Consider the following 27,013-nt stretch of genomic DNA (forward strand, 5'->3'; position numbering starts at 1 on the left):
TCGTTACTTCTGGTGGCCCCCGCTTGGCTCAGAAGGACTTGGTATGCAGAAATAGTAAAGATGACAGTGGGTTCCCCGTGGACCCTACCCTACCTATTATCTCAAGGTCCAGTGTTCCATCCTGCCTTACAAATGCTAAATTTGACGGTTTGGCTATTGAGACCCACGTTCTGAAGAGTCGTGGGCTCTCAGGTCCTGTCATATCTACCTTGATTACTGCAAGGAAGCCAGCTTCCAGGATGATTTATCATAGAGTCTGGAAAGCTTATGTATCCTGGTGTGAATCCAGAGGTTGGCATCCCAGGAAATATGTCATAGGTAGAATCCTTGACTTTCTACAATTAGGATTAGAGATGAAGCTGGCCTTGAGTACCATCAAGGGCCAGGTCTCTACTTTATCAGTATTATTTCACCGGCCACTTGCTTCGCATTCTTTGGTCCGAAGCTTTATGCAGGGGGTAATGCTTCTTAATCCTCCGGTTAAAGTGCTCCTAAACCCCTGGGACTTGAACTTGGTCCTGGCTGTGTTACAGAAACAGCCTTTTTAACCAATAAGTCAGATTCCTTTGGTCTTGTTGACAAGGAAGTTAATTTTTCTGGTGGCCATCTCTTCTGCTAGAAGAGTTTCAGAATTAGCAGCCCTTTCCTGTAAGGAGCCTTATTTGATTATACACAAGGATAGAGTGGTACTGCGCCCTCATCCTAGTTTTTTACCGAAGGTGGTTTCTGATTTTCATTTAAACCAAGACATTGTTCTGCCTTCCTTTTTTCCAGATCCCTGTTCTCCGGAAGAGAGATCTCTACATTCGTTGGATGTAGTAAAAGCAGTTAAGCCCTATCTCGGGACAACTGCTCTGATCCGCAAGACGGATGTTTTGTTTGTGCTGCCAGAGGGTCCCAATAGAGGACAGGCAGCGTCAAAAGCTACCATTTCTAAATGGATTCGACAATTGATCATTCAAGCTTACGGTTTGAAACAGAAGATTCTTCCGTTTCAGATCAGGGCACATTCCACAAGGGCTATTGGTGCTTCTTGGGCAGTGCATCACCGGGCCTCTATGGCTCAAATCTGCAAGGCCGCAACCTGGTCTTCAGTTCATACATTCACCAGATTCTATCAGGTGGATGTGAGAAGGCATGAGGATATCGCCTTTGGGCGTAGTGTGCTGCAGGCAGCGGTACAGGGTCCTCGGGTCTGATTGCACCCTACTTGGTCGTGGTTCCCCCCCCTCAGGTAGCATTGCTCTGGGACATCCCATCAGTAATTACTGTGGCTCTGTGTCCCGTGATGTTCGAAAAAGAAAATAGGATTTTTTAAAACAGCTTACCTGTAAAATCCTTTTCTTTCGAAGGACATCACGGGACACTGAGGTCCCACCCCTCTTCTAATACACTATATTGCTTGGCTACAAAACTGAGGTATCCCTGCAAGGGGAGCGATTATATAGGGGGTTGAACTTCCTGATAGGGTGTGCCAGTGTCCAATCACCAGTGATACCCTATATAACCCATCAGTAATTACTGTGGCTCTGTGTCCCGTGATGTCCTTCGAAAGAAAAGGATTTTACAGGTAAGCTGTTTTTAAAAATCCTATTTTTTCTACATACCCTCTCTTCTCAGCTGCATATGGAGCTCAGAGAGCTAGGGGAGGAGAAACAGCAGCACACTGATCTTCCCAGTGAAGGTCTGTGTGAAGTGGGGGGGTGTCAGGACAAGTCTGATCATTGGAGGACAGCAGGCTGAGTTCTCAGAACAGCTAGAGAACTGGCCAAGCTGTGCTCTTATGCTTTTTTTTTTTGTTCCAAAAGCAATTTTTTGAAAATAGTTGTTCTACAGAGAGTAAGCATATGTTCACCTAACAACACAGATCCAAAATATCAAGTTCCAAAATACAAAGTTAAAGATATACTGTACAATCAAATGTCCAAGTGCAAAGAGCAGAAAAACATTTACTAATTAGATAATAAGAGAATGTAAACCAAACAATGAATCGAGGTCTCTCTTCCCCTTCAAGAAGTATGGTCAAAGGTAGCTGATGCAATGATCTACTGGAAGGGGTGGGATAGAAAGGGGGGGGGGTGAAGTGAGGGGACAACGTCTGCCGCCACACTCCTGGATGAATAGGAAAGAGCATGAAAGGACACGGGAGGGAGGTAGGTCCTGGAAGGTATATTCATTGTGTAAGAGCTATAATCAAAGTCCTAGCTTGCCACCCATCAGCTAAGGGTCCTAGAAGTTGAGGTCTAGTGAAAGAAAAAAAGGGGGGAGAAAAAAAGGGGGGATGGGAGGGTGTGAGGGAGGACAGGATAGAGAGGAAGTCCACCTTTATTCCTACCGGAACAGAGCATGCAGCCGGATAAGCAGCTAGGATCAAAAGGTGGAAAAGTTATGTGCCTTGCTAGTACCCCACATGCCCCCCCCCCCGGCATCTTCCATTTTCTTGATTTTATGTATGCGAGTGAACTATTCTGACACGGATGGACGGATGGTGCATGGGTCTTATCCCCAATGTACCGGGATGCAAAGCTTAGCAGCGTTCACCATGTGCATCACAAATAACTTAAAGTAGGTTTTGTGAGAAAGAGATGTGTGATGTAATAGGAATTCTGCTGGAGAGTAATCCAGAGTATATGTGGTCACCTGAGATATTATGCTGTGGACCTCTTTCCAAAAGGGTTGGAGGAGTGGGCACATGCACCAGACATGTTATAGCGTGCTGGACGCTCTCTCTGCTTAGTGTGGTCAGTTTTTAATAGGAAAGCAGAGGGGGGCTAGCAGGATCACCAGGGATTTCACACAAAGGAAGACAAAGAGAACAGGATACCTTCTTATACAAGTACAGCACATATCAAGTTGGGATTACATATTCTTTAATAGGATGCTTTGATTGATACTGTCTGCCGTAATGTGTAAATATACATAGCATTTTTGGACACCTAGCCATCACACCTAATATATGGCCAAAAGTATATGGATACCCCCTCTAATTTATGGAGTTAAGTTGTTTTCAGTGAAGGGCGCTATAGCCAAAATAAAAAAGGGCATATACAGTCTGTCCTGTAACATGCAGTAGTGTATTACCTGGTGATCCGTAGGTGTGTTACCCATTGATCACCAGAAGAAAATAAAGGAGTAAAAGCTTGATAAAAAGAAAACCAGTGCAGCTATCATATCTAATAATTGGTAAACTAAAATATTTAAAAATAGTGCTACAGCATACAAAGGCATTTTGGACAATTGTGCGCTTTCAACGTTGCGGCAACTGTTTGGTAAAGGCTCTTTTGTGTTCCAGCATGGCTTGTTCCCCTTGGCACAAAGCCATTGTTAAAAATTCTAACAGGCACACTACAAAATCTTGTGGAAATCCCTCTCAGAATAGCGAAGGCTGTTATAGCTGAAAAGGGGCAGGGGGGTGCTCTCTATATTTATACCTATGGATTTGGAATAGGTTGTCCAACAAGCTCATGTTTAAATGTCCACAAACTTTTAGCCATATCTTTTATTAGGACAATTTCATGGAAACTGACACGATAGAAGAATGACACTGCCTTTCTTAGATAGCCAGTCAAAATCTTGCTTTTTTTTATCAGCCAAGTAGTATTGGGAAAATGATGCATGAAATGCGCTTGCATGGTATGGGCATATGACAGGAGGCCTGAAGTGTCAGAAACAAAAGTATGGACAGCACCTCCATGTTTTCTTCAGTTTTCAAAAATCACCGATGACATCACTGTGTTAGTCATGTGTGATCGTCTATAACAAATAGGAGGGTTGACACAGTTTAAATGTCAAGGTTTAGACTTAGTTCAGCACCAGAGTGTAATTGTTTTAGGTTTTGTTGGTCATGATTTTAGTGCACACAGTGGGGTAGATTTACTAAAACTGGGGAGTGCAAACAATCTGGTGTGCATGGTAGTCAATCATCTTCTAACTTCAGCTTGGTCAATTGAGCTTTTCCAAAAAAAAAAAAAAAACTGAAAGCTCATTGGTTTCTATGCACAGCTGCAGCAGATTTAGATTTTTCCACTCTCTGGTTTTAGTAAACCAACCCCAATGTTTGTTTATAGTTGTAGTCACAAAAACCACACAATATAACATACATTTGTGGTGCTCAGTCTTTGATATTTGTGTGATTTGTATAAATGGTATTCACTTTCATTCTGTTTGGTATACCTTGTTCCAATATATATTTTCTGTTGCATAGGTGAGGTTCCTGGTTTATATACTACAGAGGAACTGGAGCCGCTATTGTCTCCACTGAAAGACCAGGCATCAGAAGATGGCTTTACTGGACCAGTGTTTTCCTATTTTACCTACAGTAAGTTTGACTAGTGAAACACAGCATTCTTAGGTTGCTCAGGCTTGCCAAGTGTTTCCTGGCACAAAGCCCTAACAAACATGAATGCTAACACATGATCACTTTGTGAAACAGTGCACTGATTCTAAAGGAATGTGGTCAGTGTCTGCCAGGTTTGATACTGCCATTCATGTTACATCTCAGACGCAGTCGCATGTGCCTGACAGTCGTCTCCAGTTTAATTTTGTTTCCAAGATAAACTATGTCAGAGTAGACAGATGGGGCAGATGTCCCTTTTCTCATTAAGTAGCAGACCAACAGCAGGTTACACCTTGAAATGTGTTTGTACACAATAACATTCTGCAGCAATGTATATTTCAGTTTGCACGCAAGTGGGTTGAATTATTCACTTGCTTAATAATCTTGAGGATTTTAGCAGTGAGATATTCTGTTTAGATTTCCTGGCTTCACCCCTGCTGTATGTATTCTAAAACCAAAGTGAGTCTACTTCTACACCTTCTTTGTCATGTAAATGGTGACTTTGACAAGAACTAGACTCTTGACCTTGGCAGGTGGGTAGAGATGAGAGAACTTGCAGTAAAATGCCCCAGGAGACTTAAGTTGTTGATGATTTGTCATGACAGCAACCTTTAAAATCTGACTTATCAGCTTTGGGTTGTCTGCTTACAGACATAAAACTTCTTTAGTAAATGTCTGCTGTTTGAATATCTGTGACAGGGATTCTGTCATGAGGGAAGTATGGGGGCTGATTTATGTACTTTTTAATCTGAGACCCAGGACATGTATGCTTTAAATGAATGGCAGAAAATGCCAGAATTGCTTATCTCTATACTTGTTCTGGATAAAAAATTCAGACAGCGTTGAAACCAAAGCATTAGCATGACAGCCAAATAGCAAGCATTCTCAGAAGGAGAGTTCAGCAATGGTATCCTAATTCTATCTTTGCATGTGCCAATACGCTGCACTTGTGTTTACATCAGCAATGTCTTATTCCATGTATGGCTGCATTCTAGCTTATAGAGTTTGTGTGATGGGCTAAGAAGCCCTAATCTCATATCTCAGAGCCAAAAAAGACCAAATTGTGCAATCCAGCAAGCGACAAACAAAAGACCTGCCTGCAGCATCTAACCAGTGCAGTTAGAAAGTGTATACACATGTAGGAAACCCAACCAGGTGGAAGATAATTGGTATTATTGAAGGAAAATCAAATAAGTGGAATGGAAATAAGGTAAATGGGAGAAACTATAAAAAAGACCTCTATAAAGCAAATCTTGGCATACTGGTGAAGATAAGAAAAATACAAGAGTGAAACACAACTACCACCTCTAACCCTTCCATCTGTGTCTCAGGGTAGAATAGTGTGACATACGTAACCAGTATCTATCTATCTATCTATCTATCTATCTATCTATCTATCTATCTATCTATCTATCTATCTATCTATCTATCTATCTATCTATCTGTTAGGTGCTTCGTCTTCTCTTTGTGGCCTAGGCTCTTGGAGATGGCTCAGTGGAGGTCCTCGCCGGCGGTTAATCAATTACACATACACACACTAGGTATGCTGAAATGATTACAATTCTTTATTACAGGATTCGCTGTTTTATGCTGTCTTTACAAGACTCTGCCCCAATTTGGGGGCCAATCAAAATGATACACATAAATGTTCATTAGCATATTATTCGGTAATTTCTTAATCTTGTGATTTTGGTAATGTCTTCATCTTGTGATCTTAAATATTAAAATGTTGACCCCTTTAGTTCAAGTTAATAGGTCATTGATTCCTTACTTTCTGTCATCGTCTTTTGACCATGAGATGGCCAACCACAACTTCCTAAAAAAAAAACTAATTTTAGCTGCTGTTGGCCTTCTCATACCCAGCAACAGTGTACAGAGATAAAAACCACAGACAGATGTTTCCTAAGATGAAAGCATCAGACAGGGATAGACAGACAGGGTGAGATAATTCAGTCATTATGGTATTATGGAATCTCCTTACAATCCTCCCTTTGACCATTCGATATCATCGAAATGGTCATTCTACCAAGTAGGTATAAATACTATCAGAATCAGACATGTCCAGAAGCATAATGTTTTTCCTGACACAAAGGTAGAAATCATTTTGTCAGGTACTGTGTACAAAGTTCTGTTTCTTGTTTCTTCCTGTTGGTGGGGGATTCGTCTCGTCGGTCCAGAGAGATTTGTGTTATGCCTTCTTGAATGTCCTTCAAATCTGGTCGCTGTTCCTGGTCAGAGGAGTCTTGGGGTGCTGGAGGAGGGTCAGGGGTCTGGGGTTGCTGTGGACACTTCTTTAACCGGCTGGCGTGGATCCAGGTGTTTCCTAGATCGGTCAGTACAGCAGTTCTGGAAACCTTCTCTATTTTCCAAGGTCCAGAGAAAATGGGTCCAACCTTCTTTTTGTGTGCCAGTTGTTTCACCAGTACTTTGTCTCCTGGGATGAAGGGATGAGTAGGTTCTGTTGAAAGAGGAGAAAAGGTGACAGAGACTTGTTCGTTCATATCCTGTAGCATACTTACCAGATTTTTCACGTACATTTCCTGTTGAGAATAGATGTTAATGTCAGTGTTTTGATCTAAGAGGGGCAGCTCTATGTTTGCAGGAACTCCCATCAAAATCTCAAAGGGCGAGAGTTTTGTTCTAGCATGTGGTGTTGTTCTGATCTGAAATAGGACAGAAGGAAGGTAATCCAACCATCCTTTCATGGTGCCCCCCGTGGCCTTTTTTAACTTGTCTTTAATGTTCCTGTTCATTCTTTCCACTACCCCTGCACTTTGTGGGTGGTAAGGGATGTGCAGTTTCCACTGTAAGCCTAGTAGCTTAGCTAAAGTCTGTGTAACAGAGGAGCTGAAGGCAGGCCCTCTGTCTGACCATATGGCCGTTGGTATTCCGAACCTACAAACCCAATGGTTCAGTATGCATTTGGCAGCAATTTTGGCAGTCTCACCTGTACATGGAATACCCTCAACCCAACCTGACCATTTGCATACGATCACGCAAAGGTATTTCAAATTGCCTTTTTGTTTGGGCATGTGTGTGAAGTCTATTTGCAAATCTGTTAGGGGACCCAGGGGTGGGGGCAGGTGGCCATGTAATCCATGATTTTTCCCTTGGACATTGTTTTGTGCACAGGTCAGACAACTGCTGGTGAGGAGTTTTGCCTGTTTACTTAAGTTGTTTGTGCAGAAAGACTTTGTGTATATGTTTGTTAGGGCGGTGGTACCTATATGTCCTGGACCATGGAGATAGGAAAGTATGAGAACACTGCTTGATTCTGGTATGCCCAATATCTTCCCCTCTTTTGACCAAAGACCTTCTTGGTCCTTGGTCAAGCCATCCTTGACCCAAAAAGAAACATCCTCTTCTGTAGCTAATCCCTGTATTTGTGCCACAATGGTTTTGAAGTTGGGTGATGTAAAATGTTCTTTGAAGAACATTGTTGTGGGGGTTGGCTGACCAATGTATAGGGCAGCGGCTTTTTTCGCTTCTCTGTCTGCCAGCGCGTTTTCCTTTGGAAATTCTGCTGTTATCTGATGAATGTGCCTTTACTTTGATGACCGCTATCCTCTTTGGGAAAAGAATCGCTTGCAGGAGTGCTTTAATTTGCGTAGAGTTAGCGATTGGCTTGTTGTCAGCGGTTTTAAATCCTCTATTCGCCCAGATTACGCCATAGTCGTGCGTTACGCCAAAAGCGTACCTACTATCTGTGTAGATGTTTACCTCCTCATCAGAGAAAAGTATGCAAGCTCTTGTGAGTGCCTCCAATTCTGCTACCTGTGCCGAGGAGGGTGGTAAGGCTTTTGCTTCCAACACCACATCAGGGAGTTGGACAATGGCGTACCCTGTCAGGAATGTTGCATCGGAGGGGCGAGAACAGCTGCCGTCTATGAAGACGTCCTGTACTCCTGGTAGGGGAATGTCAGTGAGATCTGGGCGAGGGCTGGTTATTGCTGCAACCTGTTCAACACAATTGTGCTTCTGATCAGGGTCTCGCGGTAACCTGAGCAAAGAGTGCAAAAGACGGACAGTGGGATTACTTGGTGGTGCGTGTTTGAGAGTGGGATCGACCGCACAATCTTCAGCAGATCGACTGCACAGGAGCAAGTCGTTCACATACTGTATTAGTACCGACCCGCGCTCAGCAGTCCATGACTTAATTGTCTCATTAAGGACCATGGAGAAGGCTGCTGGACTGTCCACATACCCCTGAGGTAATCTTGACCAGGTCAACTGCTTTCCCCTCCCCCATGAGAATGAAAACATGGGCAATACCCCATCATCGATCGGGATGCTAAAAAATGCATTCGCCAGGTCTACTACTGTGTAGCAAAGGGAATCAGCAGGTATTTTCAAAAAAATGAAAGAAATATCTGCTACCAAAGGTGGCAGAGGTATAACCTGCTTGTTCACGGCCCTTAGGTCCTGTACAAGCCTCCACTCCCCATTTGCCTTTTTCACAGGGTAGATTGGTGTATTCCAGGGGCTTATAATGTGTTTCAGAATCCCTTTTGCTATGTAATCATTGATTAATGGTGTGATGCCTTCAATTGGCTAAGCCCTTGGCTAAGCATTTGTTCCATGTTTTGTAACAATCTTTCATGTATCTTCCCATTTCCCAGGTGGGTAAGAGTGCTTGTGCACCTGACACACCTTGCTCACTTCCTTCCACTCGTCCTCAGAACAGGGTCCCACTGGCCCTGGGTCATGTATCCCCAGCTGTTGGCACCTCTCTCTGACCTGTGTCCAAAACGGTTCTACCTGTGGCCCCGGTAGTGTGTTTTTAACATACTCATAGGGAGATGGATTGGCCATGGTCTGGGTTGCTGCAGAATTCCCCATCTAACAACCTTGGTAGTGTATGACTAGTACAGGGACAGAGATGAAAGCAACCTGTTTGTGCTATAATCTGTTCCCTGACTTGGGAATAAGTCCCCTCGTCTGTTATCGCTGTGGGGCTGATATAGCTATGAAGGTTAACCCTCAGTACTCGGTATAGGAAACCCCTCCTTGTGGTAGGGTATACTCCCCTTGCACCAAGTCGGTATGAAAACCCGGTTGGTCTAGTGGTGAGCAGGATCCACGTCCTGTCAACACTAAGGAACAGTAAACCAAAGGTGCAATGTGGGCAGGCGGGCGCTATCTCACTACAGTCAGGCTCCTGTCTTAGGTCGTTCATTTAGTACATATATGTGTAATACAATATCTTAACAAAAAAATCCCCTAAATCAATACAGTACTTTACATTCAGTTGTCATACACATATATTATCATACACTTATCTCTAATTCTCTAATTCTCTAAATACTTACGGTGGTACCTAAAAGAAAAAACAAGCAAAATCTTATATATACAGTGGCAAGATAAAGTTACATTATATGAACATGTTATAATAAGTGCACTTTTCAATATTTTCCCCAAAAATTGGGCGTCCACTTAGCCACTCCTTATACTACGGGCGTATTCTATACTTCCCGAGTTTTAAACACACATATATCTACTCAACACAGCAGTCAGACCAACCTAGTCAGACTATAAAAAACCAAAAAACCTGTGAGCCCTTTCTTTAACCCTCCAAGGGGCCAGCCTAGCCCGTTGCGAAGGCACAGTTATGTAAGTAGGTGGGTATACAAGGTTATTTGAACAAGGCAAGCATCAACACCAGTTACCAAAAATAGGTAAAAAGGAGTTAAAAATGACTTACCTGTTCAAAACACCCCACCACTTCCTGGTACCAAAACTGTTGGGTTGCTCGTCTTCTCCTTGTGGCCTAGGCTCTTGGAGATGGCTCAGTGGAGGTCCTCGCCGGCGGTTAATCAATTACACATACACACACTAGGTATGCTGAAATGATTACAATTCTTTATTACAGGATTCGCTGTTTTATGCTGTCTTTACAAGACTCTGCCCCAATTTGGGGGCCAATCAAAATGATACACATAAATGTTCATTAGCATATTATTCGGTAATTTCTTAATCTTGTGATTTTGGTAATGTCTTCATCTTGTGATCTTAAATATTAAAATGTTGACCCCTTTAGTTCAAGTTAATAGGTCATTGATTCCTTACTTTCTGTCATCGTCTTTTGACCATGAGATGGCCAACCACAACTTCCTAAAAAAAAAACTAATTTTAGCTGCTGTTGGCCTTCTCATACCCAGCAACAGTGTACAGAGATAAAAACCACAGACAGATGTTTCCTAAGATGAAAGCATCAGACAGGGATAGACAGACAGGGTGAGATAATTCAGTCATTATGGTATTATGGAATCTCCTTACACTATCTATCTATCTATCTATCTATCTACAGTGGGTATAGAAAAGAATGGCCCCCAAAATAAATAATCACATTTTGTTGCTTTGCAGCCTGAGAACAGACACAGTTTGTGTTTTCTCCAGCTGTATTTATTAGTGCAACTTATAACAGCCAAGTAAAAGATATAACACCAACATATCAGAAAAAGAAAAAACAAAAACAGAATCACTGAGTTGGAAAAAGGATCACACCCCTTATGTCAGTATTTTGTTGAGCCACCTTTTCCTTTTATTCCAGCCTTTAATCTGTTGGTATATGTCTCTACTAACTTCTAGACTTTTCAGTATTTGCCCTCTTCTTTGCAGAACTGCTCAAGTTCAGTTACATTTGATGGTAAATGCTTGTGGACTGCAGTCTTTAAGTCATTCCACAGATTTACCACGTGGTCAGCTGTCAGCAAATGACAGCTAATCACGTGATGTAAACAGAGTCGGTAATCAGCTTTTTTTTTTTCCCTCACGCTGACAGCGCGAGGAGAAAAAAAAACTGATTACTGTCCCACACACTCCAGACCCACTGCTGCTAAGCAGTGCTCACCAGTGCCACCTACCAGTGCATATCAGCACTGCTAAGCAAAGCTCACCTGTGCTACCTTTCGGTGCCCACCAGGGCCACCTATCAGTGCTGCCTATCAGTGCCACCTTATCAGTGCAGCCTCATCAGCGCACATCAATGAAGGAGAAAAATTGTTTACCAAAAAATAAAAACCCAGTGATGATTAAATACCACCAAAAGAAAGCTCTATTTGTGTGGAAAAAAAAATATAAAAATTTCATATGGGTCCTGTGTAGCATGACCACGCATTTGTCATTCAAAGAGTGACAGAGCTGAAAATTGGCCTGGACAGGAAGGGGGTTTAAGTGCCCAGTAAGCAAGTGGTTAAGTCTGGGCTCTGACTAAGCCATGCAAGGACATTCACCTTCTTCTCCTTCAACCACTATGTGGTCATTTTTGCTGTGTTCTTTGGCTTTTTGTCTTGTTGGAAGGTAAACCTTCTTCCCATTGACAACTTTCTGGCAGAGGGCAGCAGATTTTCCTCAAGAATTCGACAGAATTTTGCCCCATCCATTTTTCCTTTTATCCTGACAAGTGTTTCAGTCCCTGCTGCAGAGAAACACCCCCATAACAGGACATTACCACCTCCATGCTTTACTGTAGGAATGGTGTTATTTGGATGGTGAGCTGTATTGAATTACGACCAGACATATTGTTTGGTGTTGAGGCCAAATAATAATTTTATCTGACCAGAACACTTTTTTCCATGTGGCCCCAGAATCTTCAAGGTGTGTTTTAAAGTGGTCAGATGAGACTAAAATTTAATTATTTGGCCTCAACACCACAAGATATGTCTGGTGGAAATCCAGTGTGGGTTTCCTGACCTGATCAGGTGGGAGGAGCAGTCACTTGGTTGGCTGTCGTAAAGTCCTTACTTATTCTTAGTTGGTCCCCATACATCATCAGTAGCAGTATCACTATTCAGCAAATACAGAGATTGTTCAATGCTGTGTTGCGTGAAAGTTATAGACCTTCCCTAATATGTTTTGGGTGTTCTTTGTTTCAGAGGTTCAACAAAATCTGCATATTGTCCTCATCATGGATTGTACAAACATTAATTTCACCATAAACTGTGAAAGTAATCCAGCTCTGTACAAGAAATGTTCTGTGCAGTGGATGGAAGGCTGGTCTGACAGAAGCATGAAGAAGGTAAGCTAACTATGCTGTGTGTGTGGCATTGCACCATATTCCTGTTTGACCTGAGAGGGTCCTTGAGGACTTAGTTGAACCCTTTCCACTCAAGCAGGCCAAAAAAATCAAAGAACTGTCAATTGTGCAAGCACAATCTCAATGTACTCCTTCCTAAACTGGAAGTCTTTAGCTCCACAAAACTTCTTTGTTAGACTCTTGTACCAGAAACATCATTAAAAAAAAACAACAGAAGCTGTAACCCTTCCAGACTGCATCCAAAAATAAAGCAAAAGCAAAAATACTTTTAACTGGAGCTCTTCATTATGAACAAGAAGCCACAGCCCTGAGAAGTGCAAGAAAAGTGAAATATAAGGAGGCACAACATGCAAGTGGCACAGGAAGGGATATGATTAATATGATGGACTCTGCATTCAGTAGAAGGGAATCTATAGAGAGCCAATGGTCCACTGGTTCCTTGGACACTGGGTTTGCTAACTAAAAAAAAACTGTATTATAAACCGACATGCCTATTCTTATCCTCATTGTAGGATAGTGTAGAGAAATGACAATCACTTATTTATGCCCTGTGATCATATGTATAAAGCTTACTAGCTCTCATCAAAACAACTATTTAAAAGACTAGGGTGATAGAAGAATCTCAGCATTTGTTCTTAATCATTAATCTGTATTATTATAATGGTGCATATTTTTTTTTTTTTTTTTTAATGATGCAATCTTTTCCTCAAGGCCTTGGTTTCCTATTCCTTGGGGTGACCTCCATGTCATTGTTTTTTTCTGCAGTGACATAGTTAGCGGGAGGATCCATTGTGAGATGCAGAGGACCATGTAGATTGACGCAGTTTAAAGCAGTATTAAACCCAAAGCAAACATTTATTATATTGCAGCTTACCAATTATTGGAAGTGATGGCTGCATTATTTAACCTTTTTAGGCTCTCTTTATTCTATTTTCATGTGGTGATCCAGCCAGCAAGCCTGTTGTTTTTCAAAACCACAAGCTCTCCAGCAGAATGTATCAGTTTAAATGGATGAGAAAAAACACTTAACACTGGCAGGGATGATTAAAATGATCAGCTTGTATTTATTCATGCAAAACCTTTATCCCACAAGGAAAAAAAACTTTGCTGTAACTGATTTATTTTTCATATATCATGGGACACAGGATAATAGTCATTACCTGCTGGGTTATACTTCATCTCCAGGTGAATGGACACTGGCAGACAAAAGGTCTTTAGCAGTGGCGGCTGGTGCTCAAAATTATTGGGGGGCACAAACAAACTGAAAAATTCTGAAAAATACTTAAAAAAAAAAAAAAACATCAATTGCAGCCTCACTGTGCCTATCAAATTCAGCCACTTTGCCCATTAATTGCAGCCACTGTGCCCAGCAAATGCAGCCACTGTGCCCAGCAAATGCAGCCACTGTGCCCATCATATGCAGCCACTGTGCCCATCATATACAGCCACCGTGCCCTTAAAATACAGCCACTGTGCCCATCCTATGCAGCCACTGTGCCCATCATATGCAGCCACATCATATGCAGCCACTGTGCCCATGATATGCAGCCACATCATATGCAGCCACTGTGCCCATGATATGCAGCCACATCATATGCAGCCACTGTGCCCATCAAAATACAGCCACTGTGCCCATCATGTCCAGCCACTGTGCCCACCAAATACAGTCACTGTGCCCATCATGTGCAGTCACTGTGCCCATCATGTGCAGTCACTGTGCCCACCAAATACAGCCACTGTGCCCATCATGTGCATCCACTGTGCCCACTAAATATAGTCACTGTGCCCATCATATGCAGCCAGCCACTGTGCCCATCATATGTAGCCACAGTGCCCACCAAATACAGTCACTGTGCCCATCATATGCAGCCACTCCTGCTCCTTTTCCTAAGCGTCTGGCATCCAATAGGGTGGCCTGGCGCTTTGGCCAATCAGGAAACAGGTCTGACGGCCTGCCTCCTGATTGGCGGGGAGGAAAGTTAGTGTGAAAATAGCGAAAATTAATTCGCTATCGTCACACAATTGGGTGGGATCAGAGCTCACTCTCTGCGCCCCAAGCTCACCCTATTTTGAAGCCTATTAGAGCCTCTGCCTCTAATCAGGTGCTTCAAAAAGTACCGCCCCGCCATAGGAATTAATGCGTCCGTCGTCCTGAAATGGGCCGGGCGCATGGATGGCGGAGGCGCTGCCCGTGCGCCCACAATGCACGGGCCTCCACTGGTCTTTAGACAGGAAGTGATCCCCTAGCTTAAGCGGCTTTATTCCAGCCTCCTAATAGTAAACATGGAAGCGACGTCATGACATCACTTCCCGTTTACTCGGCTGCCAATGGCGCTGGTTTTAAAAAAATATACAGTATTCAGAATCGCAGAAAACGGCGATCTGAATACTTTGAAGTGCAAAGGGGGGAGTACCTGTCACCACCTATTGCTAACACAAGGGATGTTTACATTCCTTGTGACAGCAATAAAAGTGACCAATTTTTTTTTTAAAACACAATTTATAAATATAAAAATAAATAAAATAAATAAGTAAAAATTTTTTATTAAAGCACCCCCGTCCCCGCGAGCTCGCGCAGCAAAGAAAACGCATACGAAAGTCGCGCCCGCATATGTAAACGTTCAAATCACACGTGAGGTATCGCCGCGATCGTCAGAGCAAGAGCAATAATTATAACACTAGACCTCCTCTGTAACTCTAACCTGGTGACCGTAAAAAAAATTTAAAATGTCGCCTATGGAGATTTTTAGGTACCGTAGTTTGTCGCCATTCCACGAGTGCGTGCAATTATAAAGCGTGACATGTTTGGTATCTATTTACTCGGCGTAACATCATCTTTCACATTATACAAAAAAATTGGGCTAACTTTACTGTTTGTTTTTTTTTTAATTCATGAAAGTGTCCCTTTTCCCAAAAAGTTGCGTTTAAAACACTGCTGCACAAATACTGTGTGATATAAAATATTGTAACAATCACCATTGTATTCTCTAGATTCTCTGCTAATATATATATATATATATATATATATATATAATGTTTGGGGGTTCTAAGTAATTTTCTAGCAAAAAATAAGGATTTTAACTTGTAAACAAAAATGTCAAAAATAGGCTGAGTCATGAAAGGGTTAAACAAGAACTTAAAGTGGTGTTCCGGCCGAAATTATACTTTTTAAATAAAAATACCCCTATAATACACAAGCTTAATGTATTCTAGTAAAGTTAGTCTGTAAACTAAGGTCTGTTTTATTAGTTTATAGCAGTAGTTTGTTATTTTATAAACTTACAGCAGGCCGTGGCCAACTTAAGTGTGGGCATCTGAAGCCAGACTGTATTTCTTCCTGGATCTCATCCTTGCAGATCTCGCACATGCTCAGTGCAGCACAAGCAGTGTAATAGGTTTCAGGTCAGGTTTCCATAGCAACGGCAGTGTCAGAGGAAGTTGCCGCCCCTTCCCAGAAGGCGTTGCAAACAGGAAATGATGCGATGGGCCACGGCCAGGGAGGAGGAAGTGAAAAATGAATACAGCAGATATACAGTAGGTGCTGAGAAAAAAAAAAAAATATATCCAATTTGTTTACAGTGCACAGTTTAGTGAGGGATGCTCAAGAGTTGTAAAAGTGGGTGGAACTCCACTTTAACTTTTCTGGTAGATAACGCACAGGGCTTGAAAGACCCTGTTGACAAGAAATTTGGAGTCATTATTAAAGGCTTCCTTTTCTTTGGCCGGTTCAGCTATTCAGCCAACTGTTGCAGCAATTGGTATCTGCCAGTCCGTAAAGGATCAGGTCAAACGACCTGATAGGCCTAACCAGGAGGATGATCTGCCTAAAAATAAGACAGATATTCCTCGAGCGCTGTGCTTTGCTGATGACGCCTTAAAAGGATTCAATACAACAGGTTTCTCGTTTGGCTCTGTTGTCTGTACTTATGCACAGACTTTTGTGGCTTGAGAACTGGTCAGCCGAGCTTCCTTGTAAAAAGTTATTGGCAGGTTTCCCTTTTTCATGGGAAACATTTATTTGGTGATCATTTGGACGAATATATCCAAAAGATTTCCGGAGGGAAGAGTTCTCTACTCCCTGTGAAGAAAAGCACCAGGCATCCCTCAATTAAAACTTCTGGGACTGCTTCCTCAAGTGTCTCAGCGCCAAGGCATTTCCGCCGCAAACAGGGCGCTAGGGCCGGGAGCAAGGCCAGGGCCAGAAAAAGCCCTGGGTCCAAAATTCTTCTAAACCCAGCACCAAGCCCTCCTTTAAGGGGACGCCCCCACTTCATCGGGTGGGAGGAAGGCTGTTGCACTTTGCGGACATTTGGAGAATGATAATTCAGTACGAGTGGGTCATCTCAATTATAGCCTGCGGTTACAAGCTGGAGTTTCGGGGGGTTCCCCCTCAGAGGTTTTTAAGATCCAGCGTTCCCTCAGATCTTCCAAAAAGAGAGTTATTGCTTCAGGCACTACATCATTTAGTGCATCAAGGAGTGATTGTACAGGTTCCTGTATCAAATGGGGGGGGGGGATTTTGGGACTTTAGATGAGGCACACATGCGGTGTGCCTCCATCCCTAATATATGTAGAAAAAAGAAGGAAAAGTGGGACTTTAGATGAGATAGATGACTTTGTGAAGGCGATATTGAAAAAATTGCAAATTTTATTAAGAACATTGTATGAAATATGGCAATGTTAAAAACCACATATACAGTAGGTATACTGATTCATATTAACTCCACCCACACATAACATACAGGTGTAGCATGGGTAAGAAATTACATGGGTATAGTAATTCTAAAACTGTCACTATTACATTGCATTAGATAAACTCATATATATACATATAACATATAGACAGCACTAGCAGCAAGAGTATAAATGTATGAAATAGAACCGTGGTTGATAAATTCATGAATATCAAAATTGATAGTCTACTGCAGACCAGGATCAATATGTCCATTACAGACACAGGTCAGCATCACATATGACCGACGCGTTTCGTGTAAAGACACTCCTCGGGGCGGATGCTCAAATATGTCTGCAGAGTGTAAAGAAATGGTAACATTAGTCTAGTTCTAATTAGTAATATAAAGGAAAGGCAAATTAGCCTTTATACTCACAAAGGGTCCAATATGGTAAAATGCTGCAACCATGCAATCAAGGTCCCAAGACAGTCTTCTGAAAAAAAAAGAACAAATGAAAAATTAATAAAAAAAAAAAAATATTCATTTTTCATTTTTTCTATCCACATCACTCACACATAATCCCATGTACACTTTCTTCAGATCATTCCAGGTTGCCCTCACAGGTCACCGTGGCTTTTCACCCACGCACCAGCAATTGTTGTCTTGGGTCATCGGGAGGTTTTGTTGTATGCTCCCTGCTGCACACGGCTGTAATTACCTCTGTTCCCGGGGAAGACTGTCTTGGGACCTTGATTGCATGGTCGCAGCATTTTATCGTATTGGACCCTTTGTGAGTAGGACGGGCTGATTTGCCTTTCCTTTATATTACTAATTAGAACTAGACTAATGTTACCATTTCTTTACACTCTGCAGACATATTTGAGCATCCGCCCCTGAGGAGTGTCTTTACACAAAACGCGTCGGGCATATGTGATGCTGACCTGTGTCTGTAATGGACATATCAATCCTGGTCTGCAGTAGACTATCAATTTTGACATTCATGAATTTATCAACCACGGTCCTATTTCATACATTTATACTCTTGCTGCTAGTGCTCTCTATATGTTGTATGTATATACATGAATTTATCTAATGCAATGTAATAATGAACTGGATATAATTACTATACCCATGTAATTTCTTACCCATGCCACACCTGTATGTTATGTGTGGGTGGAGTTAATATAAATCAGTATACCTACTGTATATGTGGTTTTTAACATATTTTGCCATATGCCATATTTCATACAATGTTCTTTATTAATAAAATTTGCAATTTTTTCAATTTCATCTCCACAAAGTCATCTATCTCATCTAAAGTCCCATTTTCCTTTTTTTTTAGTACAGGTTCCTGTATCCGAAAGAGCGAACATGTTTTACATTTTAAAAACCAAACGGGGTCACAAAGCCCATTTTTGGACCTAAGATCCCTGAACCAGTATCTACTAATCCAGTCCTTTCGAATGGAGTCTGTCCGCTCAATTGTAGCCTTGCTCTAGATGGAAGACTTTTTAGCCTCCATCGATATAAACGACGCGTATTTACACGTACCTTTCTTTCAGCCTTATCAGAGGTTCCTGCGATTTGCAGTAGAGAAACGTCATTTTCAGTTTGTGACTCTACCCTTCAGGCTTGCTGCAGCTCCCCAGGTGTTCTCAAAGGTCCTAGCACCAGTACTGGGTCTTTTAAGGACCCAAGGTATCCTGGTGCTTGGGTATCTAGATGACCTCCTGCTCAGAGATCACTCATTACAGGCTCTAGAACAGAGCATAACATGCACAGTGCGGTATTTGAATAGCTTAGGCTGGATCAGAAATACCAAAAGTCAGCCTTGAAACCAGCTCAAAGTCTAAACTATTTAGGTCTGATCCTAGATACTTGCCACCCGCAAAGATCTGTGCCCTGAAGAATCAGGTGAGTCAGATAAGGGGCACCAGATAACCCTCCGTTCGCCTTTGTAAGAGTCTTCTAGGGAGGATGGTATCCTCCTTTGAGGCGATTCCCTATGCCCAGTTCCATTCCAGGCCTCTATAACAAGATATCTTGTTGGCTTGGAACAGGAGAGGACAAGCCCTGGATTATCCAGTGTTCTTATCTCCTCAGGCATGCTTAAACCTAAACTGGTGGTTCCAGGATCAGAACCTGCGAAAGGGAAGATCCTTCTTCCCGGTAGCTTGGAGAGTACTGACTACAGATGCCAGTCTTTCAGGATGGGGAGCGACCCTAGAAGGGGCTCACAGCTCAAGGGAAATGGTCAAGGACAGAACAGATCCTGCCCATCAACATTCTGGAATTACAGGCAGTACGACTGGCCCTACAGTCATGGACGGTGGAGCTTCAGGACTGCCCTATCAGGGTTCAGTCCGACAATGCCACTGCAGTGGCTTATATAAACCGCCAAGGCGGTACCAGGAGTCATTCAGCTCTAAAGGAGGTGAACCACTTACTAGCCTGGGCAGAGTGACATGTGCCGATTCTATCGGCAGTCCATATCCCAGGAGTAGAGAACTGGAAGGCAGATTATCTCAGCCGCAAGCATATCTGCCCGGAGGAATGGTGCCTACACCCAGGGGTGTTCCAGGAAGTTTGCCAACCTTGGGGATGGCCACAGGTCGAATTACTGGCATCCAGGTCCAACAAGCTACAGCAGTTTGTGTCCCGAACAAGAAATCCTCTGGCAGTCAGAGCAGATGCTCTGGTAGTTCCATGGAGCCAGTACTCCCTGGTTTATGCTTTCCCTCCGATCCCTCTCCTTCCACATTTGTTGCGCAGGATTCAGAGAGAGGGGGTTCCAGTCATTCTGGTGGAACTAGCCTGGCCCAGAAGGCCCTGGTTCCCGGAGATTGTGAGACTGACAATAGACGGGCCATGGACACTTCCACGACGCCCCGATCTACTGTCTCAAGGTCCTATATTCCACCCCAATTTACAGTCTCTAAATGTGACTGCATGGCTATTGATTTTTTTATTTGATTTGATATGGGATTTGTACTGCGCCGAATGCGCTCCGTTAGGAGCACGTCTATGCGCACAGAGACCCTAAAATCAAATAGAGATTTCCAATAGAACGTTAAGAAAGGAGCCTAAGGTGCCCAATATGAAAGAGGTAAAGTAAAACAGAGAAAGACTGGCGGGGGGGGGGGTGTAGGGGGTAACCCTCCAGATGGGAAAGGAAAACGAGCATACAAAATCCTGTTTTTTGCACGATTCCTATTCTTCATAATATTATCCGTAGGCCTGGATAAAGAAGAAGGTTTTTAAACCCTTCCTGAAACTCAGGAGGGAGGGTAAAGACCTTAGAGACAATGGAAGGGAGTTCAGCAGCTCATTGCCCTTTGTAACCAGGCGTCTGTTACCAATAAATTTTAGTCTGCTGATTATCGGTTCTGTGAGAAGTCAGTTGGCCGATCGGAGTGGTCTTGACGGTACATGGTGAGAGGCCCATTCAGACAGATAAATTGGGCCCAGTTTCCGGTGTGCCCTATACATATAGCACAATGCCTTGGATAGTACTCGCTTAGCGATAGGAAGCCAGTGCAATTTTTCCAGCACGGGAGAGATGTGGTCTGTTCTGGTGCATCCGGAGACCAGGCGAGCAGCTTAATTCTGAGTTGCTTGCAATTTTTTTTGCCACTTCAATGGAAGTCCAAGAAAAAATATGTTAGAGCAATCCAACTGGGATTGCACAAGACCCTGTACAAGAGTTAGCCAGTTTTCGTACGAAAACAGATCTTTACTTTTCCGGAGTCTCTGTTTATAGAAGTTGGAGTTTTTGATACAGAGTTTTGCGTGAGGTATAAATGACAGGCAGTGATCAAAGATGGTACCTAAGTTCCTGACAAAAGCCAGGGTGTTAAAGGACTGTGACATCTCGGGACCAGTGGTGTGTACCCTAGTGAATGCTAGAAAAGCTGTCACTAGGAAGATCTATCATAAGGTTTGGAAGACTTATATTGCTTGGTATGAAGCCAAAAAATGGCATCCTCGGAAATATGTGATTGGGAGAATTCTCTATTTTCTACAGTCGGCTGTGGAAATCAAATTGGCTTTGAGTACAATCAGAGGTCAAGTTTCGACCCTATCGGTATTCTTCCAAAGGCCTTTAGCCTCCCATTCACTGGTCAGAACCTTTATGCAGGGAGCAACTCGCTTGCTTCCCACCATTAGGTCACCTATGTGTCCTTGGGACTTGAACTTGGTGCAGTCTGTGTTACAGAAACAACCATTTGAACCTATCAAGCAAATTCCATTAGACTTGCTGTCACGCAAGCTAGCCTTCCTGATGGCTATCACCTCGGCTAGAAGGGTGTCGGAGTTGGCGGCCCTTTCATGCAGGGAACCATACTTCATCCTTCACCCTGACAGTAGTACGACCTGTTCCATTCTTTTTGCCAAAAATGGTGTCGGCTTTTCATTTTAATCAGGACATTATTTTGCCTTCTTTTTTCTCTCAGCCTCAATAGGCGAAAGAGAGACAACTGCACTCTTTGGACGTTGTCCGGGCAGTCAAGGTTTATTTGTCTAGATCTGCGGAGATCCAAGGATCAGACTCCTTTTTTGTTTTACCAAAAGACCTGTGAAAGGGCAGGCAGCTTCCAAAGCTTGTCAGTTGGTTCCATCAATTGGTCATTCAGGCCTGTGGTCTGAAACGGAAAGTTCCTCCCTTTAGAGTGAGAGCTCATTCTACCAGAGGTGTAGGAACCTCCTGGGCTTTTCGCCATCAGGTATCTGTGGCTCAGATTTTTAAGGCTGCTACCTGGTCTCCAGTGCAAACATTCACAAAATGTTATTAAGTGGATGTTCGAGCAGCTGAGCATTCGGCTTTCGGCCCCAGTGTACTGCGGGCTGCTGTATAAGTTCTGATGGCTATTGCTTGGCAGGGTGTCTCCCTCCCCTTAAGGCTATTGCTCTGGGACATCCCAGCAGGTAATGAATATTAGCCTGACTCTGTGTCCCATGATGTACGAAAATGAAAATAGGATTTTTTCGTCATACTTACCTGTAAAATCCTTTTCTTTGAGTACATCATGGGACACAGAGATGCCTCCCCTCTTTTTTTGAGGATTCAGTGCTTGCTACAAAACTGAAGTGCTTTCTGTGTGGGAGGGGTTATATAGGGGGGCACTTCTTGTCTAAAGACCTTTGGTATACCAGTGACCATTCACCTGGAGATGACGTAAAACCCAGCAGGTAATGAATATTAGCCTAACTTTGTGTCCCATGATGTAATCAAAGAAATGGATTTTACAGGTAAATATGAGGAAAAAATCCTATTTTTAACGACTGAGCTGGAATTTGGCTTACGTTTCTTAGTATATAAAAAAAAAAAAAAAAAAAACCCTTCCTTAGACTGACAATACTACTTTCTGCTGTGCCTCCTGTACTCATTCCTTCTGAGTTGTGTCCTGCTATTAGAAGGAAGTGTGTTTCTGGCCAGATCACCAGGTGAAAACAGACAGGGGAAAAAAAAAAGAAAACTGATACAGCCAACACATCTAAGATTGGCAAGCTACAATATAATGCATTTTTAATATTGGGTTTAATACCGCTTTAAAGTGATTGTAAACTCTTTAAACAAAAAAAAGAACAAGCTGTAAGGCAAAGGCATAACGAGCTAGTATGCGTCACATACTGGCTCATTACGAAATACTTACCTTAGAACAAAGCCTTCCCAAAAAGAGTGGCTGGAGCCGCGGTGATGTAGCTCCCACGCATGCACGCGGGAGCCGCCGTTCACGGCACAGGGCTCAGAAGGTATGGCACCTGTAGCCGTTCCTTCAGAGTGCTTGTGCCGGTGATAGCACTGGCTGCATGTAACTTAAATATCTCCTGAACAGTACACGCTTAGGAGATTTTTACACTACCTATAGGTAAAGCTGCATGATTAATTGTTAAAGAATCGATATTGCGATTCAACCCCCCCTCGCAATCTTAACACAGCATTTCCTCGATTCAGTGCAGAAAGCTCTCTGCTCAAGCGGACAGCAGTCAAAAAAAAAAAAAATCAGGTAGTCTGCCAAGTTTATCACAACATTGCTCAGGCAAGATAAAGAGAAACATTGTAACATTTCTTTTTTAGATCAAAGGAATAAACCTCTATCTGTAGCTGAGGTCAGTATAACCACTTGAAGACTAAACCTTTTTTTGATACTTGTTGCTTACAAGTTAAAATCAGTATTTTTTGCTAGAAAATTACTTAGAACCCGCAAACATTATATATATATTTTTTAAAATAACAAAAAAAGTGTAGCGCTAGAGAAGGTCCCAAAAATACAGTCTATGGCTTGGCAATTCAATGATCATAAATTGGCAAAGACCATCATTATAAGTAAAAAGTCCTCTGGAGCAAATCTACATATGAGGAATGATCATCCGTCACACACGGTCCATACACCACCCAATAGAAGTGAAGAGGCTTACCAGAATTGGTGGACCCAACAAGGCATACGCCAGGCGGAGTCAATCAAGCTTAGGTGGTGCTGGGTTGAAGTGGGCCCAGACAGGCAGAGTTGGTGGAATGGCTACCACATAGCTGTGTTCTTCAAGCGTGATCGGGTCAGAAGATGTGAAAATCCAGCACCCATGGAACGTATCTCTCGGATCCCCGTATGAACCAGCAATATCAGTAACTGAATGAAGAAAAGGAATGGCCAAATAGTGTAAATCCGTTTTAATGGAAAGTATAATAAAAAAGTATACACTCACATAAAATGATAAGTAAAAACAGCGCTGTGAAGAAAGTGGCGACAGTGGGGTCCTACCCGACGCGTTTCGTCTGCATAGACGTCGTATATATATTTTTTAGCAGAGACCCTAGAGAATAAAATGGCTGTTGCTGCAATATTTTATGTCACACTGTATTTGCGCAGCGATTTTTCAAATGCAATATTTTTGGAAACAATAAACTTCAATGAATTAAAAAAAAACACTAAATGGTAAAGTTAGCCCAATTTTTTTGTATATTGTGAAAGATGATGTTACGCCGTGAGAATCGCGATCTTTATTCTATGCAAAAAATTTGTGATTCTCATTTTAGCCAGAATCCTGTAGCTCTACTTATAGGTAAATGTCTGCAAAGGAAGTTTACTTCCTCTTTAAAGTGTCGGTTTTCCAGCAGACTTTGGGGGATATGTTCTCTACAGAGTAGTATTGAGCAGGGCAGGAGAGGTAAGTATTCAATTTCTTCTTTACAGGTGTGTCCTTTGCTGCAAATGTTTTAGTGTGACATTGCCTCTCAAAGGTGTAAGGACTTTAAGCACTTGCCGCCCGCCATATAGCAGAATGACGGCGGCAAAGTGGTTTCAATACCCTGACTGGGTGTCATATGACGTCCGCAGGATATTGAGCCGATGCGCGCCCCCCGGGGGCACGCATCGTGGCGATCGTTGTTGCGGGGTGTCAGTCTGACACCCCGCAACACTGATCTAGCTAAAGAGTTTCTGACGGAGACTCTTTACCACGTGATCAGCCGTGTCCAATCACGGCTGATCACGATGTAAATAGAAAGAGCCGGTGATCGGCATTTCCTCACTCGCGTCTGACAGACGCGAGTACAGGAGAGCCGATCGGCTGCTCTCCTGACAGGGGGGGTCTGTGCTGATTGTTTATAAGCACAGCCCCCCCTCGGATCCCGCCCAGGACCACCAGGGAAGCCACCCAGGACCACCAGGGAAGCCGCCCAGGACCACCTGGGAAGCCATCCACACTGGACCACCAGGTATGCCCCCTAGACCCCCAGGGAAATACTAATCTATGCCCAGGCATCTGCCAATCAATGCCCAGGCAGCTGCCAATCATTGCCCACTCACAATGCCTACCACTGCCAGTGCCCCCAGGGATGCCTATTAGTGCGGCGTATCAGTGCCTCATATCAGTGCCACGTATCAGTGCCCATCAGTGCCACGTATCAGTGCCCAGCAGTGCCGCCTATCCATGCCCATCAGTGCCCAGCAGTGCCGCCTATCAGTGCCCATCAGTGCCACCCATAAGAACTCATCTTTGCAGCCTTTCAGTGCCCATCAGTGCCCACCAGTGCCACCCATGAGTGCCCATCAGTGCCGCCTATCAGTGCTCATCAGTGCTGCATATCAGTGCCACCCATCAGCGCCGCCTACCAGTGCCCATCAGTGCCGCATATCATTGCCCATCGTCAGTCCCCGTCAGTGCCCGCTCTTTGGTGCCACCACATCAGTGCCGCCTTATCGGTGCCTGTCAGTGCTGCCTTATCAGTGCCCATCGGTGAAAGAGAAAACTTACTTATTTGCAAAATGTTTTAACAGAAACAAAAGCAAAACTCTTATTTTTTTTCAAAATTTTCTGTCTTTTTTTATTTGTTTAGCAAAAAATAAAAAACGCAGAGGTAATCAAATACCACCAAAAGTAAGCTCTATTTGTGGGAACAGAATGATAAAAATTTAGTTTGGGTGCAGTGTTGTATGACCGCGCAATTGTCATTCAAACTGCGACAGCACTGAAAGCTGAAAATTGGTCTGGGCAGGAAGGTGTATAAGTGTCCTGTATTGAAGTGGTTACATAAAGCTAAGATTGTATATGAGGGCATATGTAGAGAAGATTTAGAAACTGAATAGATATAACAGGAGTGAACCAATAGTATAATAAATAAGTGCGCTAATAATCAACTTCCATATAAATATAAAGTGAAATAGGTGACAAGTGATACCAATCAAAATTAAAAAAATTAAAATACTTAAAAATATAGCTATTTTCAATAAAAAACATCCAGGTAAATTGCATAAGAGAAATAAATTATAGCAGCAAGCTTGTAATATTCTCAATCCTTTAGCATCAAACAATTGTTTTCCGTATATTCAGAGAAAAAAACATTTATACTGGTTTTGGCCGATTATCTTCAATCAAACAACCAAACGGGGCTGCATCTCACAAATCTGCAGTTCTGAGGCTTAATACGATGGTAAGTTGAATCATTTAAAAGGAAAAAAACAACAGCGCTGTGAAACAATCAGGAAAGGTTTCGTTTTCCTTCCTCTCTCCGCTGACACTGTGTATTGGATGACGTCACCTGGCTCCTCCCAACGTGTTGCGTTACATGTCACGTGACTTTATCAAGGGTGCCTTGATAAAGTCACGTGACATGTGACGCAATGCGTCGGGAGGAGCCAGGTGACGTCATCCGATACACAGTGTCAGCGGTGAGAGGAAGGAAAATGAAACCTTTCCTGATTGTGAGATTTGTGAGATGCAGCCCCGTTTGATTGTTTGATTGAAGATAATCGGCCAAAACCAGTATAAATGTTTTTTTCTCTGAATATACGGAAAACAATTGTTTGATGCTAAAGGATTGAGAATATTACAAGCTTGCTGCTATAATTTATTTCTCCTATGCAATTTACCTGGATGTTTTTTTATTGAAGATAGCTATATTTTTAAGTATTTTAATTTTTTGAATTTTGATTGGTATCACTTGTCACCTATTTCACTTTATATTTATATGGAAGTTGATTATTACCGCACTTATTTATTACACTATTGGTTTCTTTTTAGTGTCAATCCGAGCACTTTTGTCACATAAGAGCTGCTTTTAATTATTTGGCTATTTCCTATATTTACACATATTGAGGATTGTGGGCACAATTTTAGTTCTTGATTTTTATACTTTTTTATCATTATATACACTGAGTTCATTTATTCACTTAGGATATCAGCGCTTTAGTACACTTTTATACATTTTTTTATAACAGGAGTGAGCCATGATAATGTAATGGTGTTTTTTTTTTTTTTTTTTTCCAGATTCCTAAAATGTTATTTTCTGACAAAAGTCAAGAAAAGGGAAAAGACCTCGAACACAAAAAGTCTACTTCAGGTAAGCTCCTTATTTTATAGACTTTTAGGCCTTTCTCTGAGATTCTGATAAATGGAGCTAACCTTATCAACCAACAGCTCTGATTTGGCTCAGGTGAGTGAGAATATAGCACGTTGTTATGGATTTTT

The 27,013-nt window shown here is 42.6% G+C and overlaps 1 protein-coding gene across 3 annotated transcripts in view; it reads left to right on the plus strand.

The window, feature by feature from the left end:
* DYNC2H1 (dynein cytoplasmic 2 heavy chain 1) overlaps positions 1 to 27,013 on the plus strand; it is a 669,732-nt gene that overhangs the window by 219,954 nt on the left and 422,765 nt on the right. For all 3 annotated transcript variants that reach the window (XM_073613106.1, XM_073613107.1, XM_073613108.1), the window contains exons 51-53: positions 4,205 to 4,318; positions 12,211 to 12,353; positions 26,813 to 26,885. In XM_073613106.1, coding sequence (XP_073469207.1) covers positions 4,205 to 4,318; positions 12,211 to 12,353; positions 26,813 to 26,885 — 330 coding nt within the window. The remainder of the gene's footprint in view (positions 1 to 4,204; positions 4,319 to 12,210; positions 12,354 to 26,812; positions 26,886 to 27,013) is intronic.

The sequence above is a fragment of the Aquarana catesbeiana genome, linkage group LG02, assembly GCF_042186555.1.
Source record: "Aquarana catesbeiana isolate 2022-GZ linkage group LG02, ASM4218655v1, whole genome shotgun sequence".
NCBI lineage: Eukaryota > Metazoa > Chordata > Amphibia > Anura > Ranidae > Aquarana > Aquarana catesbeiana.